The sequence below is a fragment of the Morchella sextelata genome (assembly GCF_020137385.1).
Source record: "Morchella sextelata strain SCLS chromosome Unknown scls_16, whole genome shotgun sequence".
Taxonomy (NCBI): domain Eukaryota; kingdom Fungi; phylum Ascomycota; class Pezizomycetes; order Pezizales; family Morchellaceae; genus Morchella; species Morchella sextelata.
Genome location: NW_025408631.1, coordinates 962,698 through 978,749, shown reverse-complemented (window position 1 = coordinate 978,749; position 16,052 = coordinate 962,698). Strand labels below are relative to the sequence as shown.

The 16,052-nt window shown below is 46.8% G+C and overlaps 5 protein-coding genes across 5 annotated transcripts; 3 read left to right on the top strand and 2 right to left on the bottom strand.

Moving 5' to 3' along the window:
* Positions 1–104: 104 nt before the first annotated feature.
* On the top strand, positions 105–4,392 carry H6S33_003962 (uncharacterized protein; the record flags this gene model as incomplete). Its single annotated transcript, XM_044835317.1, has 6 exons — positions 105–2,375; positions 2,425–2,571; positions 2,629–3,072; positions 3,132–3,575; positions 3,628–3,796; positions 3,869–4,392. The coding sequence occupies 6 exons, from the start codon at positions 105–107 to the stop codon at positions 4,390–4,392; spliced, it is 3,999 nt and encodes a 1,332-aa protein (XP_044691496.1).
* Positions 4,393–6,424: 2,032 nt separating this feature from the next.
* H6S33_003961 (uncharacterized protein) lies at positions 6,425–6,781 on the top strand (the record flags this gene model as incomplete). Its single annotated transcript, XM_044835316.1, has 2 exons — positions 6,425–6,570; positions 6,643–6,781. 2 exons carry the CDS (start codon positions 6,425–6,427, stop codon positions 6,779–6,781), a joined length of 285 nt encoding a protein of 94 aa, XP_044691495.1.
* Positions 6,782–7,411: 630 nt separating this feature from the next.
* On the bottom strand, positions 7,412–11,042 carry H6S33_003960 (uncharacterized protein; the record flags this gene model as incomplete). The annotated part of the gene is made up of 12 exons (XM_044835315.1): positions 7,412–8,008; positions 8,068–8,218; positions 8,271–8,711; positions 8,761–8,847; positions 8,898–9,002; positions 9,054–9,479; positions 9,529–9,686; positions 9,745–10,062; positions 10,116–10,556; positions 10,618–10,687; positions 10,753–10,868; positions 10,968–11,042. The coding sequence occupies 12 exons, from the start codon at positions 11,040–11,042 to the stop codon at positions 7,412–7,414; spliced, it is 2,985 nt and encodes a 994-aa protein (XP_044691494.1).
* Positions 11,043–11,600: 558 nt separating this feature from the next.
* H6S33_003959 (uncharacterized protein) lies at positions 11,601–12,452 on the top strand (the record flags this gene model as incomplete). Its single annotated transcript, XM_044835313.1, has 4 exons — positions 11,601–11,765; positions 11,827–12,015; positions 12,073–12,352; positions 12,442–12,452. The coding sequence occupies 4 exons, from the start codon at positions 11,601–11,603 to the stop codon at positions 12,450–12,452; spliced, it is 645 nt and encodes a 214-aa protein (XP_044691493.1).
* A 938-nt stretch (positions 12,453–13,390) lies between these two features.
* H6S33_003958 (uncharacterized protein) lies at positions 13,391–14,485 on the bottom strand (the record flags this gene model as incomplete). Its single annotated transcript, XM_044835312.1, has 2 exons — positions 13,391–14,164; positions 14,225–14,485. The coding sequence occupies 2 exons, from the start codon at positions 14,483–14,485 to the stop codon at positions 13,391–13,393; spliced, it is 1,035 nt and encodes a 344-aa protein (XP_044691492.1).
* Between the last annotated feature and the right edge of the window lie 1,567 nt (positions 14,486–16,052).

Sequence of the window (16,052 nt, the reverse complement as noted above, 5' to 3'; positions counted from 1 at the left end):
CATTCAATCCCGCCCCCCACAGTCCCGCGTCCCAAAATAACCATAACGCGTAAATACACTCGCCATTGCAACAACCCCGCAACCCACCCACGCGCCGCGTCGTCATGTCTCGTACCTGCAGGAGCAGCAGCAGCAGCAGCAGCAGCGGCGTCCAACAACCCGAGTTGAAGAGGAAGAAGCAAGCACGCAAAGCCCCAGAAATTGATCCCTTCTTTGAGCCGGTAGCGAAGCGGTTGAGAAGCCAAAGCAAAAGTCGCCAACGGGACAGGCGGCTTTCTTCGGCGTCTGCAAGATCTGCGCTGGCACCGACAGTTGAGGAAACCGAAGAAACGCAGTCTACACAGGAGGAGATCCCGGACTCGCTCGCATACCTGGAGGCCCCCCCACTGAGCCCTGCACCCGTGACAGCGTCCGCGGAGGCTCTGCCCAAGCGTCGACAGGAGTTTGAGGTGGTGATAGAGAAGATACCTGGCTTTGATAGATCACAATACACAAGCTACAATTCCGATCCTGAGTCCCCTCCTATGCAAGAAGAGCCGCCCTCAGTGCCTCCCCCCCAAATTCCCCCGCAGCAGCAACAGCAAATCATAGTAGAAAGCTTCACAAAAGTATCCCAGCTCGAACGCTCCTCCCAAAGCGTTCTCCTGGTCTACGAAGAAAGCGTGCTAGTTCCCGCCTCGCAAATCGTCACCCCCACCTCCTCAGGCACAGAACCGGGGGAGGAGGGCCCGGGCAGCACCATAGTACCGGAGACCCCACAGCAGCCTCAGCCTGCAGCGGCAGGCCACAACAGCAACACTCGAAAGAGGCCGCATATTGCACGCGGCCAAGAGGGGACAACAACTCTACTACCACCACCAGCACCACCAGCACCACCAGCACCACCAGCACCACCACCACCACCTGCTCCTCCACCTCCACCTCCAGTAGAAGCACAACTGCTGCTGCGCACGCCGGCACTGGCCAATACGCAGTCACAGCCCGCCCCGGGCGCAACGGCAATTCCTGCAGCTTCTGCGAAATCAAAAGAACATATAAAAGCTATAAAGGCGCCAGTACCCCAGCACCCAAAACACTCTGAAGTCGTCGAAGCTGCCGTACAGCAGCCCACCAGGATATCGATCCCAGCAACAGCAACAACCACGAGCACCACTGCCGCGACTAGCGCTGTCATCAACCGGGATCCTCCTGCATTAGCTACTAACGAGAGTGGGCCACCCCAAGTCTTGGCAGCAACGGCAACAGCAACAGCAACGGCAACAGTAGTAGCAGCAGCAGCAGCAGCCCATCAAACACCGCCGCCAGGGCCAACAGCTCCGTCAAGCCCCCCCACCAACCCCCAATCCGCCCAACTCTCGCCCGCCCCCGCGCCGCCGATAGCCGCATTCTCGAGCTGGTTCGTCAACCGGGAGCCAAGACCCGCGCCCAAGGTCTCTAAGCGGCGGCGGAAAGAAGCACCACAGAAAGACGCCGCAGAGGACATGTCCGGCGCCCAGGCACTCCTGCTGCGGGAGCGCCTCGCGAAAAGGAGGGAGGAGCGCAACGCAAAGATCCTGACTGCGAGGAGCGCACGGAGCCAGTTCTCGCCCGTTCCTGCGACCCCGCCGATTCCAGCGGCGCTGCCGGCTCCGTCGACTCCGCCGTCGAATCCAGCAACGCCTAGTACTGTGGTGGGAAATGGAGTGGGGGGTGTAATGCCCGGGAGCCCTGCTGTTACTACGCCGGCGGAGAGCGTGGCCGTGAAGGAGGAGGCTTCGGCCGACGATATTCAGATAGATTTGGCCGTCATTGAGGATGCGCCCGCCCAGGCAGCAGCGATACAGGATGTAGAGATACAGGATGTGGCGATACAGAGTATAGAGATAGAGGTACAACCGCAACCACAACTAGAACCGCAGCTAGAACCGCAACCGCAATTAGAACCAGAACCACAGCCGCAATCACGACAGCAATCGGAGCCGCAAACGAAGATGCAATCGCCATTCAGAGCCCCATATCTCGGCCCGGCGGAATACGCAATCGGCCTGCCTCTACGTACAAAAACCGTCACCCCCAAGGCAATCGACCAGAAAACAGCATATCTCACTTCAATCATCGAAAAGCACGGCGAGATCAAACGATATCTCTCCAACCCCTACGGCGCAGACGCTGATCTCGTAAGGACCATGGAGAAGATCCTGGAGAACAGCGGCAAGATTGCTACGCACCCAGATCTACTGATGGACAAGATTGAGGTCTCGGATGCCGCGGCAGGCAAGGAGGCCGACTACCACGCGGCCATGAGCAGCAAGTTTGTGTTTTTGCGTGCGTTCTTGGTGGCGGTGAAGCAGCAGCATCTGAAGATTGTGATTGTGGCAGAGAGAGGAACGTTAATCGTGAGTACACACCACCACTCTTTATTCGAAGTGGTCTAATGAGGATCAGGATATGCTGGAAATATTCTTGAGGGGGATTAGAATCGCCTACACCAGGCTGGATCAGCTTAGTACGTTGCCAAAGATACCGCACGACGATAACGAGGGCCTAGTGAGAGTATTTCTTCTGCCGAGCTCCAAAAGCGGTGCTGTTGTGGTAAGTGTTGATTCTAGCCCCGATAGGAGGGGAAAACCAAAGCTTACTTTTTTTTAGAATGTGGCCGACTGTCTCATTGCTATGGACTCAAGTTTCGACGCAAGCCTACACGATGTTCAGAAATGCCGTAGTAACTCCTATGAGGCGAACAAGCTTGCACCGGTTTTCCGATTAGTTGCCATAAACACAATTGAGCATCTCCGCCTCTGCAGCCCGCCTGGCCAGGAGATTCCACTCTATGTCTACATCGAGACGCTGAAGAATCTACGGCAACAAGTGGGCATTGCAACACAGGACTACGGGTCCGCAATCTCTCGCGCGCCAACAAAGATCACGAAATGGCTGCAGAAGAAGGCGGACGGGAAATTGGAGATCCCCGAGATTCCGGAACTGCCGCTCTTTGAGATAACAAGTCACGCTCAGCCTACAGCTAGCACTAGCACTAGCACTAGCACTAATAATTCTTCTGGCAACGAAGGGAGCGATAAGAGAAAAAGACAGGTAAGACCCCAATTTGATTTTATATCCATTCTGGCTGAGTAGCTCATTGGACCGCGTAGGAAACACAGACTGTGGTATCATCACAACAAGATGCTAAACGAACGAGGGTCAATGATCCCGAGCCAATGGGCCCTATTCATGGGCTTGTTGAGAGCCCGTCACCGCATGCAGCTGGGGCTGTCATGCAAGTTAGTGACTCTATGGCGAGCCAAACACCAATCGATCCGCATTCACTGAGTGTCCCAATGCAGACAGACGATGAAAACAACCTTACTATGTCGGAATCTGTGGCTATGGATATTTCTGAGGGTGATCAGACGGCGATGGAAGATAACAGAACGGAGCACGGTGTGACGGCTATGGAGACAGAGAGTAGTATGGATCATAGCGCAACGGCCGAGGAGAAAGACGAGGAGGAGGAAGAAGTGGAGGATATACCAAAGGATAATCTGGTGACGTTCCCTGAAATCTCGAGCACAAACGGTTTGAATATAGAGTCATTGGTTAGTTTCTTCTTATTTCTTTGGAGTGTGTGGGGGCGCCTAACTTGTGTAGTCTCGGGAACAACTGGTTGCTGCGTTCAGGAGACAAGCAGAGGACTTACAACAGTGGATGGAGTCCACTGGAAGACTCCAACTTCGACATGACGAGTTGAAGAAGAACCTCGCCGAGGCCAGAAAAGAGTTGAAGAAGTCCCAGAAGACCCAAAGGGACGCAGAAAATCGTAAAGAACACATGTCGAAAGAGTTGACGAAGGCGAGGAACGAGCGAAATAAGGCTGATGAAGAATTAAAAGAAGCTCGCGCAAGACTTCTGGCTGGACCGCCCGACAAGGCTGCACTCGAACAATCGCGTGCGGAGAATGAAAAGCTGAATGAGAAACTCCGTTCGGTGGAGGGCAAGTTGCAGGTACGAGACAAGGAGTTCGATTTCGTACGGGAAAAGTACCAGGAGGCCTCAAATGGCGCACTTGTGCTGAAGGTGGATAATACAAGGCTACAAGAAGAGAATTCGGTCCTGGAGAGAAGGGGTGCTGATGTCGTCGTGCAACTACGAAGAATGCAACATGAGAGCCAGGTTCAAGCTCGGGATAAGCAGATAGAGAGCCTGTCACTTCAACTCAAGGAACGGGAGGAGCGTATAGCGCGGCTGGAACACGAAAGACAAGTAAACACAAGAACCCGAGGCTCAATAGGGATGCGGGCGTCGAGTGTCTCCATTCGGGGGAGCCCAATTCAATCAAGGGCAACTTCGCCAGCAACCGGGCCAGGGACTTATGGCAGGGAATCTTCTTCCACGCATCCCCTGAGAAATGGTTGATCCTTTCTCTTTCGCGTTTTCATCTGTTTGCTTTTTTTCCAATTTGTATCCTTTTTTTTGATGATTGCTCTAGAAATGCGATACGAGGTAGGGAGGGGGGGGCAGGGAGGGTGGGGCGGGGGGGAAGATTACTGTGCCGTGCTTGGGTTTATTTAGGGAAGGAGGGGGATTCATTTTCATGTATTTACCAGTAAGTAAATCCTTGAATACATGGCGTTGTCTTTCAGGATAATACGCTCAGGAGAAGGAAACGCGACATCCTACCAAGGATTAAGTTGGTAGATGCGCTTTAAAGGTTATGGCATCGTACATATTCATCGATATCATGGCATAGGGGTTTCTACTTTTCCCGATTGTAGGTTTTTTCAAGAAATTGAATCCCATACGGTAACGGTAACTCCTTTTAGCCATCTCGAGCATGAAACTTCCCCAGATTATTGGGCAAATGCCTCACGATGACGATCCGATTGCGAATATCAATACCAGGACACCGTGAATCGTCCGAATGTAATTGGCCACCGCTCTGGTTTATGGGGAATCTTCACTCTTCAAGGCAGCTTGACGTTGTTTCACATTCAGAACATGGGCTACAAGCGTGCAAGCGTACTTTATTTTTTTCGATTAGGGACTACGGATGGGGTTTGCTGATACAGCCATATCCGGTTCCTAGTTAACCACAATTGTGGCATCTGCAACGGCTGTCTAGACATTTTTTTTTAAACCCTTTAAAACCCCTTTTGAGGAATTCCAGGACGCTTGGCCAAAAAAAGATGTTTATCATTAAACAGGATGGGCCAGCAACGCCGCCTGCGCACTGTGTCTAAGACTACATGTACTCTGAGGGAAAGTTCTTGTACCAGCTACAACCTGCATACCGTACCGTATTGATATACCCAGCATGCCTGTAAGTAACGATTTCTTGGCAAGACCATGAATAATGGGTCTTGGCATGGGCCTATTAGGTAGAGAGTACTGCAAGCGCTGCTGTAATGACGACGTAGCAAATACAGAGATATCTACTGCTAGTTCGCATCATGGCTGCTATCGCAGCGTCAACTCTACAAAAGTAAAATGGCATGGTGCCGGTTTTTGACAGAACAAACAGCTTATCCCGGATTAGCGTCATGATTCGAAACCGGACGATGTGGTATGGAAGCCAAGACTTAAGCGTTTTTTTTATCAAAGACTTGGATAACTGCAGCCACCCCCCACAAAATAAGGGTCCAACGCCGATCATGACATCACATGTACGCGAGACCCGCAATGGACTGCTGCAACCTCCACCGTGCGTTTTCAAGGGAAAGGAAAGGGCGATGCTCCATCGAATTGTTCGAAATTCGCTTTCTTCAGCGGGTAGAATGTTGACTATTCACCCCTTTTTCCGTAATATGGCGCCAACCAGATTAGGTCAGCGAGCGTCCCCCCCACCCCCTCCCACGGTCATGACGATTTGCAGGGAAACCGTGTCTATGAAGCAGAAACGCCCTGTCGTCCGCTTATCCTTTTGGTTTACACAGAACTCGTGAGCTCACTCTTGGGAAGGGGCACATAGGTGCATGCAGGTTGCATAGGGTTCAATGAGACGCTTAGCCGAAAGTGTGGCAAGATCGTTGATTGGATGGACATCACCAACTTTCCATAAGGTTGATTGACGTCTACTCTATCACAAACTGTATCTACGTAGAGTACCTGTCGTTGGTGGTGGTCGTGGTGGTGGTGGAGGTGTGTGGTAGAACTTGTGGCCTAAGCATTCATGTATATAAAAGCTTGTTCCCCGGTGCATGATTTCTCACATCAATCACGCTTCATCAACTATCACCAGCGACTGCTACTTACTACTACTACTACCACCACCACCACCACTACTGCTACCTACAACCGGTACCCTTGTGCTCTTTTAACAATACTCCAAATACCTTTCGAGCAATTAAATTGACGGCTTCTTACCTTTCCACACAAAAAATCCTCTTCTATCATTGCCCTTCCATCCTCTATATTATTTTAATACTAAATACCAACACCAATCAATAAAATGACTGTTTCAACAAGAATGGCCTCTTCTTCAAACATGCAATCCACTAGCTCATATATGAACAATGGAGGACACCACTCTGAGCAGAGCTACGACGCCTCATATGATAATCAGAACCAAGACGATCCCATGAGCAAGTACGCCAGGTATGTCGTCTAGTCCCTTAATGTTCAGTCCAAATTCAAATTAGAATCATGAACTAATTTTTCATATAACAGGATACTTTTCGAGCACACCCGCAGGCAGATGGACAACGCCACACATTCCATCCGCGCTGGATCAGACGAACAAAAGTCGACTATATCGCGCGAGAGCCTGACTCACAGTCATAGTCAAGGTCAAACTTCAGTTGCCTAAAAAGCCACCTTGTTCTCATTCGTATCAGTTCTGTAATAGTAGTATATATTTTCCATTCATGTTTTGAGACTCGCATTTGGTTCGGTCGGGATTGAGCTCTTGATGCTATTTTCTATCGTTATTCTTTTTTTTTTTTTTTTGGGGGGGGAGTCCGGTTAGGTTACGGTTTTCTTAGTTATCCCCCTTCAACTGCGTGGTCTGGGGGTATCACATTTGTACGAATTCCCTCATATACATAGATCCAAAAGCGAAGAGGTTTTGGCTTTGAATAGAAAAAATATTTACCATCATTATCCAAGTTCGCTCTAGTGTAGAAAGATCGACCTGCTGCGGAGTCAGCAGGTAAATACTGGTAGACTAGTCCCCAAAATAATACATTCAAGGAGTATTAAAAATAGTAAAATGAAATGGCGGCGCTGGGTAAGAGGGGAATATGACCTCTATTGTCATATTAAGTACAGAACTCATTGACTAGCACAAACCTGACCCATAATACCAGGCCCAACCTTAAAAGACGCCAGATACAGCAAAAGAAACTTGGGAAATAATAAAACTCCATTCTGATAGTCCCCATGGGATGAAAGGAAAATAAAGAAGAAATCGTAGTTACCGCATCACGAAATGGTGCGGCTATGTGACCACACCTTCACCGTCGTGACCGTTTCGAAATGGTAGGGTTATTCTCCTATTAGATTGTGGAGTGCTGTTGGGTGTCTCCTCCAGATTTTTTGGCTGAAATACAACCTTATCTGCGACCCGTACCATGTTGCGCTCACCCAGATTCCTATCGGATGCGAAAAGATCCCCTAGCTCGCCTTTGAACCTTTCGAACCCAGATTCTTGGCCCGCAGTTATGGGTTCAGAGCCTGTATGCGTGTCTTGCATGTCTTTATCCTGTTCTGAGTCCTCCACACCCTTCATCAGGTCTGGAGAAGGTTTGCTTCCTTCCGCCATATTTTGGTTTGAACTCCCATTTTCATTCAACTCTTGGCGAGAGACATTCTGTTTCGACAACACTGCCTCTTGTTCGTTATGTAATTGAACGAAAAGATGGAAAAGCTTCTCACGCATCCTCTTAATTTCTTCTTTGCGCCAAAACGCTGTATCAGATACGCGATCCGCTTTTGCGAGAAATAAGGTGGTGAATTCAATTGGTTGCTCGAAAAATAACTCGACGTAGTGTAGTAGAAATAACCCACAGTCGTACCAGTTGGTCTGACTGGGCACCTAATCAACGGCAATTAATATACTGTCATCGCGTAGATAGCATAGCACTAATCTGTTACCTTGCCAAAGGCAGCATGAATGTCACCGGTATCAATCCTTAAATTTCGCTTTTTCTGTGCTTCGGCCACTAACCACTCTCGAAGATTTCTGATCGTTCCGTTATGGGCTGTTGGGCCAAATCCCATAGAATCGAGTATGACTATAGATGGTCTATAAAATGTAAGCTTTAAACGCTTATTTTTCTTTATTCCGGAAAACCTACGTATCAGGTGGCATGGCGTTTTTTATTTTCTTCAGCGGTGACTTGGCTTTAGCCTTTAGCTTGCTCCTGCCTTTGAATTTAGATCTCTGTATGGAAGAATCTACGTCGATGATTTCTGTGCCATTAGTATTGGCCGTTCCTTCGTTCTCCATGGGTGACTCCACATCGAGGGCCATATGTTCGAGATTATCCTGTGTTGCCACAATCTCTAAATCATCATCATCATCATCACGTGCCATTGACACGAGTGATTCTGCAACACCACTAGTATCCAAAGTATTTGTTGAAAATACATCTGGGCCATCACTTTTAGATTCGATTAATGTTTGACTAGATTCTAAGTCGATTGAACCACCTCCACCAGGCGAGTCTAAAGCCTTGTCGCTTATCTTTCGTCCAATGTTGCAAAGGTTGCAAATAATGGCTAGATACCAGTGTGTCCTGCTGCAAGTTAGACGTTGGTACTTCATAAATACAGAAAAATACCTACGATTCATTTATTGGGATGATAATATAACTGGTTTTGAATATGTCTACTTTTGCAGTCCATTTGAGAACTGAATCAATGTCCCGTTTCCTAATAAAGTGTAAGAAGGATTTCCTGCTGGGGATTCTAGGCCGACCTACTTCTTGTCATCTCTTTTGGTCAATCGCTCGTAAAAAAACGTGTTTAGGAAATAGGTTTCCTTTGCTACTTCAGGATTCTTGTGACCAAGTTGAACCTCTATATATCTGCAAACCAGTCAGTCTTAATAACGAAAACTGAGGGGAAGTTAGTCATACTTTAGATAGAAATTGATAATATTGTCATTCAAATATGAATTACTGTTAAGTCTCTTTAAATCATCGTAATCAATGACCTCTTTTCTAGGACCATTAGGGGGATATACAAGTGGAGTTTCCCATGGTGGCTTGGGCAATTCCAACTTTGGTTTCGGTGACTGCGTTTCTATCGGAGAAGAATATTCGAATTCCTCCGTAGAGGGCGCTCTAGGCCGCTTGGAATTTTCATTCTCTACCCTGCACGCTCTAGTTCTTCTTGGGCTTCGCCTTAGGACCGGAATTTCGACTTTAAAGTTCCTTGATAGCTTTTTGGTTTCATGGGTATTGTATCGGCGAGTAACTTCAGTCTCTTGTGGTTCAGAAGTATTCGCCTGGCGGCGGTCTTCCCAATCTTTGAGCTTATTAGACATATTGTCGAGTGTTTTTCTATTATTGTCAGTTACTGACCCACTAGAGAGTTCCGTATCACACATACTCTTCTGCCTCCGAAGGCATGACTCCAACATTCCTAAAGGCGGATTTGCAGTCTTCAATATCCTCAATGTCTTCTAAGACAAAAATCACTGTCCGATCCGCTTCACTCGTGACTCTCTGCGCAATTTGAATTGCAAATTTTCGAATAGGCGTGTTGACCTGGAATAGTTGTCAAAATTAAATACCACAAAGTACAAATTTTTGGTAATAGACATACATATAATTTTTTTATTGCTTTATGATCAGTTAGATCGATTTTTCGCACCCTTTCCTTTCCCTGAAAACATTCTATCTCTGGGCAAGGCGATATCCGGATCTGGATGGATAAATCGGGCGAATCCTCTTTGGAATAGGATTCTAAGCCTGCCTGAAGGCAAAGAAGGCGAAAGTTTTTACACTGGCCTATGTATTGTTCTCGAGGAGGCTTGGCGGATCTTTTGTAGGTTTTCGCCGACCATCTCATTTGGGAGAGGGTTTTGCTATCCCCACCCCGTGAGCTCTCTCCGCCTCGCGAGCTCCAGCGTCCCCTAGACGACTAGATTGGATTAGCGCAATCTTTCATACCTCTTAATTCGCGTTATAACGTACCGAAGTTGTCCCCCTTTTAAGCAGTTCTGGAAGCTGGTTAATGCTGTTTATGAATCCTTCATCTCCTCTAAGTTCCTTTTTATTGGGCAAGCGCTCTGGCTCTATCAATCCTTTTTTGCCAAATTCTGGTTTCTTAGGATCTACCTCCATTTCTTCTGATAAATCATGATCATCTGGAAAATATTTTGAGATATTTCTTGACCGTGGCAAATTTTCCAGTTCCTCCTGTTGCATGCCCTTTTTCTTCCCGTAAATAGGAGATACCTCCATGATTTCATCACTGTCTTCGGATGCTTGATCTACAGCTGAAATCATTTTTTGCTGCTTCCTAGGGCGGTGTTGATCATTGGGGAATTCAATAGATGGTTTAGGATTCATCCTCTTGCGCGATCCACTTCCGTTATGATTCCCCCAAAGATTGTTTGCTGGCTGTGGCCCTCCCTTGATATTTATTCGTATTAGGCTTTAGCACAAATCTTAGGAAAACGTGAGTAAAGCATACCGGCATATGTTTTCTGGGTTTTAGACTGCTGCTCATCGGCGTACCAATCTTAGTCGCACCTTTGGATGGCCTATATCATATTCTCAACTTCTGTTAGCAATTCAAACTGTGAGATCTGTGAAAAGAGGGACAAACACAGTAGCAGATGGGTGATATGGGAAATTCTGTGTCTCCTCCTGTGTGGGCGAAGCATTACTTCCACCTTCATAGGCCAAGTGGTGGTGACGTGTTTTGATGCCCTCAGTCTTAACCTTGGAGAAATCAGCTAGGGAGAACATATCGAGAAAAAATTACGAGGGGAATGAGGTTGGAAGTGGGGAAGTAGCTTGGGTGTGGGGGAGCGCGTATACCAGATCCACGGGGTCTTCGATATCGTCTTTGCCCTCGAGTTGATTGAGTCCATGAAGTCCAAACCCAGAAGGCATGCTGGTAGTAGGTATTTTGTTTGAGAAGCACAGTTACCGTCACGAATCAGGAACCATAACCACACAGCTAGAAGAAAGAAAAAAAAGGCGCACTGTAGGACTGAATGAAGGGGACTGGGTCGGGAGTGTTCGACGGGGTTTTTTGTGTGACGGGTCGCGGATAGCCTACAGAGTTTACATGTATATATATCTATAAGATCACCAACTGCGCTAAATGTTGACTGCGAACAAGAAAGTCACTTCTTTAGAGACCAAATAGAGCTCGAACTTCCTCATTTACGCAATTTCCTTTATTTCAATGTTTGTTGCAGCTTATCCGCATGCTCCTCTAGAGGTTGTAACTCTTGGCACTATTACTAACCTAAAACAGAAGACTGTCCCGAATACTTGGGAATTTTACCCGCCAATAAGGCTGTGCTTGCTGCAGGCCTACACTTTGCTATACTACTGCGTACAACTCAGACGGGACACCGAAACAGTAGCTTTTCTCAACTCCTTTCTGTGCTTTGCGCTTTCATACCTCATCACTCATCCAAATTCCTCGCAATATCACCCAGAATGCGATTGTTGCCGTTTTCGGGAGGCTTCATTTTGGCCTCCATCACCTTACTTGTCTCCCAGGTCGCGGCCACTGCTCTAACATACAAGCTCGCACCTAATGAAAAGCAATGCTTCTACACGTTCGCCGACAAAAAGTATTCAAAAGTTGCCTTTTATTTTGCAGTGAGTTGGCAACCTTTCTCATGATCTATTTTCTGTCAGACCTTCTAACTGGATAATTCAGGTCCAATCTGGTGGTTCTTTCGATGTTGATTACAAGGTGACCGGACCTAACGAGAAGGTTATTCTCGAGGGAGCAAAAGAAAGACAAGGAGACTTTGTTTTCACAGTAAATGAAATTGGAGATTACAGCTTTTGTTTCTCAAATGACATGTCCACTTTTGCTGAGAAGATGGTCGATTTTGAAATTGCTGTATGAGACCCAAGACAGGAATTTTTAATAGCCCATCGACTAATAATGAAACGACAGGTTGAGAACGAAGCGCGTGCCGAACTTCCATCGAAACAGGGAACATCACCTGAACATCTTTCTTCCCTGGAAGAATCGCTCTTCAAGCTTTCCGGTCAACTCTCCACCATTTCCCGAAATCAAAAATACTTTCGTACCCGTGAGAATCGTAACTTCAGCACAGTTCGTTCAACAGAGTCTCGGATCTTTAATTTTTCAGTTATCGAATCCCTTATGATGATTACTATGTCGTGCTTGCAAGTTTTTATTGTCAGATTCTTTTTTCAGGGTGCACGGAAAGGTAAGCAAAACCGATTTCCAGTCCCGTTCCACTTGCTTTCTGCTTGCTGGTCCCTTTCGTCATTCTCATTCCGCTAAAGCATATAGCAGGGTATGTCTGAAAGGAACTTATCTATTCTTAATTATATTATGGATATTCTTGTTTGTACTACAGCAAATACTTTTACAGTCTATAACAGAGTTGTGATACTCAAAAATGTCTCGACGATATTTTATGCCAGCGATGCGTTTCTTTCATTATGAGTTCTGGAGGCTGTCTATGATCATCCCAGCTTTCTGTTGTTTTGTGCTGCTACTCACTGCTGGTAATGATGATAATGAGATTATAGTATTCCTACCACCCACTTTTATTTGACCCTCAAGTCATTGATCACTCGAATTGATAATAGTATGAACGGTAATCGTGGTGTCTGCTTATAATGATTAGCAATGCTCGGGTGCGACGCTCAGGAGAGTCTTACTTATATTGAATTGCTTATATATACCCGCAAACTACATCAAAATAGACTCCAATGGTACTTTTTATAAGTCTTTTCAAATGGAACTGCCTCTCCCGTAGAGATCAGCCTAATGGGTGAAATATTCCTCCACATGGTAGCGTAGCTAAACCACATAACTATAATATCGCGGGTGCTCAAAACGGGAACTTAAAGATCCATAATTGGTTGGTTATCATGTCTGCTTGCGCTGTTCATAGGAGGATATGTATTTAAGAAATGAAACTTTCTCGGTCGGTAGGCCAAATCCTAGACTTCCATGGATCATATTTATAAAGATAGGCCCAACGTAAATACAATTTTTTATTATATATACAAATTAAAATGATTTTTTTGAAAACCACATTACTACTACCATCGAGTGATCTTTCATGATTGTCCAGTGATTTGTAGCAAATTGTGAGATGTGGCTCAGTGACCTAACAAAAACAGCGCTCGAATAATAAACTGTAAAGCGCCTACATCTTTTTCGTGAAAATAGAACCAAGAATGAAAACATAAAATCGAACAAATCCAGAAATATCCTATTAGAACTACATGCATTACACGCCATCCAAGTTCAGTTGCTCGCTCTTATTTCCAAGCTTTGATATTTGTAAAAAGACATCTGTTCCATAGCCCTCTAGACTATGAAGCTCTAAACTGCCGGCCCAGTATTCTGCATACACCCTGCTCATAGGCAAGCCCATTCCCAGTCGTAGATGAGGAGGTCTAGATGTCAGTGTAGATAAAGAACTATCTTGACCCTCTCTACGAGAATGTGTATGGGATGTCTTTTGCAACTCTTGGAGAGTAGCCGCCATTTTCGGAACTTGTGAAAAATTCTGTAGTCTGGCCTGGGGCCGTGGGCCTTTGGCAAATGACCAGAGATCAGCCAGTTCATCAGCGGGTACCCCGCCGCCTCTGTCTGAGACACGAAATATTACATGTTGCGGTGCATGGCAGATTAAAATTTTGATAGGTGGGAGTTCGGCCGCAGAGGAATGGCGATCGACGGTGGCTTGAATAGAGTTTCGGAGAAGTTCGCCAATAATGTACTCGATATGGGAAAGGATGTATGGGAACGTGGTATCGAGGTGGCCTTCGATTTGTATTTCTGGGACGCGGGAATCGGGACCGTTGGCCTCACGAGCTAGGTCTTGAGCGTGCTTCCCCACTGTCTCAACAACTTCGCGAGCATTACAGCGGGGAAAAACTTCGCCCACAAAATCTGTACCGGTCTGGTGGTGGGGAGAAGAGTCGGGGAAGTGAAAAGGTGAGTTGAAGGTGTCCGTAAGAGCAAGATGTTGCTCTGCGATCACTCGACGAGAGATCCGCTATGCAGAGAATATGATTTTAGCATATGAACAGCCACTGTGCTCTTAAGGGCACCATACACTACGTAGGATTCGATTCATGAATCTATCCAGTTCTTCTGAAGGCACCAAGTCTCTGCATTCCAAAACGCCCATAGCCAAACTAGGTATCACTGTCAAATGTTCCTTGAGGGTTCTCTTGACTACTTGACAGAAGTTGTCGTTGTCCTCTACGGTCTTAATCTCAGGAATCTTTCGAAATGCGTCGAACGCGCTGTAATAGAGCTCGTAGACCTCTGACAAATGTCGATTCGTAACCACGACATATGGTAGCTTTTGCATATCTCTTATCCTATGCGCTATACGCACAGGTAACTCTGACCGAACATAGTTGGCGAAATCGATGATACGACGCTCATCAAGGTTGCGCCCACCAAAAAATATCAACTGCCGTAGAGAAATTGGACGAGCCGGCTTTTCGACATATGAGTCAAGAACAACTGATGAACGCCATTGGTGCACTGCAGAAGATTGGAAGGATCTACTTCTAACAGCAGAAGGAGGGAAGATATGTCTGGTGGAAGCCACCACTAGAGTTGAAGAGCATGAAAATATTTTATTGGGAGGAAGAGCTAGCGAGAAATTTCGGCATCGCAGTCTCTGCGAGAAAAGGAACATGGAGGCCATGGGAGAGGGAATGCCATTGATTGAATGGGAAGGGGGGATGGGAGGTGCCGCTATAAGATAGCCAGGAAGAAGCCCTATGAAGAGGGTACTAAGTAGAAGAGGAGAGAGGCCTGCTGCGGAACGGGGTGAGGTTGAGTCAGTAAATCAGTCAATCAGTTGGTCAGTGAGTGGATGTTGAACGCGGGACCGAGTCACAAAGACGGGACCCACAGTCTAAGGAGCAGGTAATGTACAGTTTCCGGTAGAATTATTGCGAAAGTCAGAGCTAAAAGAGTGGATTTTGTTGGTCTGTGCTCGTAGCAAAAATCTTTTAAGGGCCAATAGGACTATTGGGTCACGGAGAACCCACTTTCGCAATAATTCTACCGGAAACTGTATGTACCTACATGTTATTCCCCGCACAAGCACCCTGAAGCCGGACTGTTTTCATCGGAGTATGTAACTGAAAGAACATTACTAGGCCTGAAGTGTGGCGGTGCAAAAGATAGCCCCGCATTGAGCCACAAGCTCGCTCGCATTGCGCGCAACAACTACGTATTCAATGACATTTTAGAACCGAGAGCAACAGCTCGAATTGTGCATGTAATGTAAATCCGTGCAGACATAAATTGCGTGAATAGACATTCCTAGGAGCTGTCTTGCTCACCAGATAGTGATAGTTTGATCATACCTTAGCAGCAGATTTATTAAACCTCTGCTTTTAGACAAGGCCGCATCAACCCCCCCCCCCCCCCCAAAAGGTTATTACTACAAATATTGTTCTAGGTACTGCACCTGTAGGTACTACATCTTACTGCCTTCTAGCCACTAGGTAGGTGTTACGCTTTTCTCTTAGCTTCGTTTTTCAACGTTTCTTGTCTCCAACCTGCCCACTCCCTTTCATTTCTCACAAACCCCCGCCACCAACACCAACACCATCTATAACTCTCAGAAGCAACTCGAACGCTTGTCTTCCATCCAACGACTATAGAAATATAAACTAGTCCCCAAAGCAGTTTCCTGTATCTAGTGTTGCTTCGCTCCAGCCAACTGGCACGTCTGGTGGTTTGCTACTACAGTACCATTTGTCACTTCAGCATCACCCCCGCTACGGCAGCTGCTCTCTACTTCACTGAAAACTCCCAACTTTCGAGCTCGATCAGCACGGAATACTTGCGGCCCAAGATTATACTTTAACAGCATATACTTTTCATCGCTTACCCACCCCAGGCTTTCCGTCATT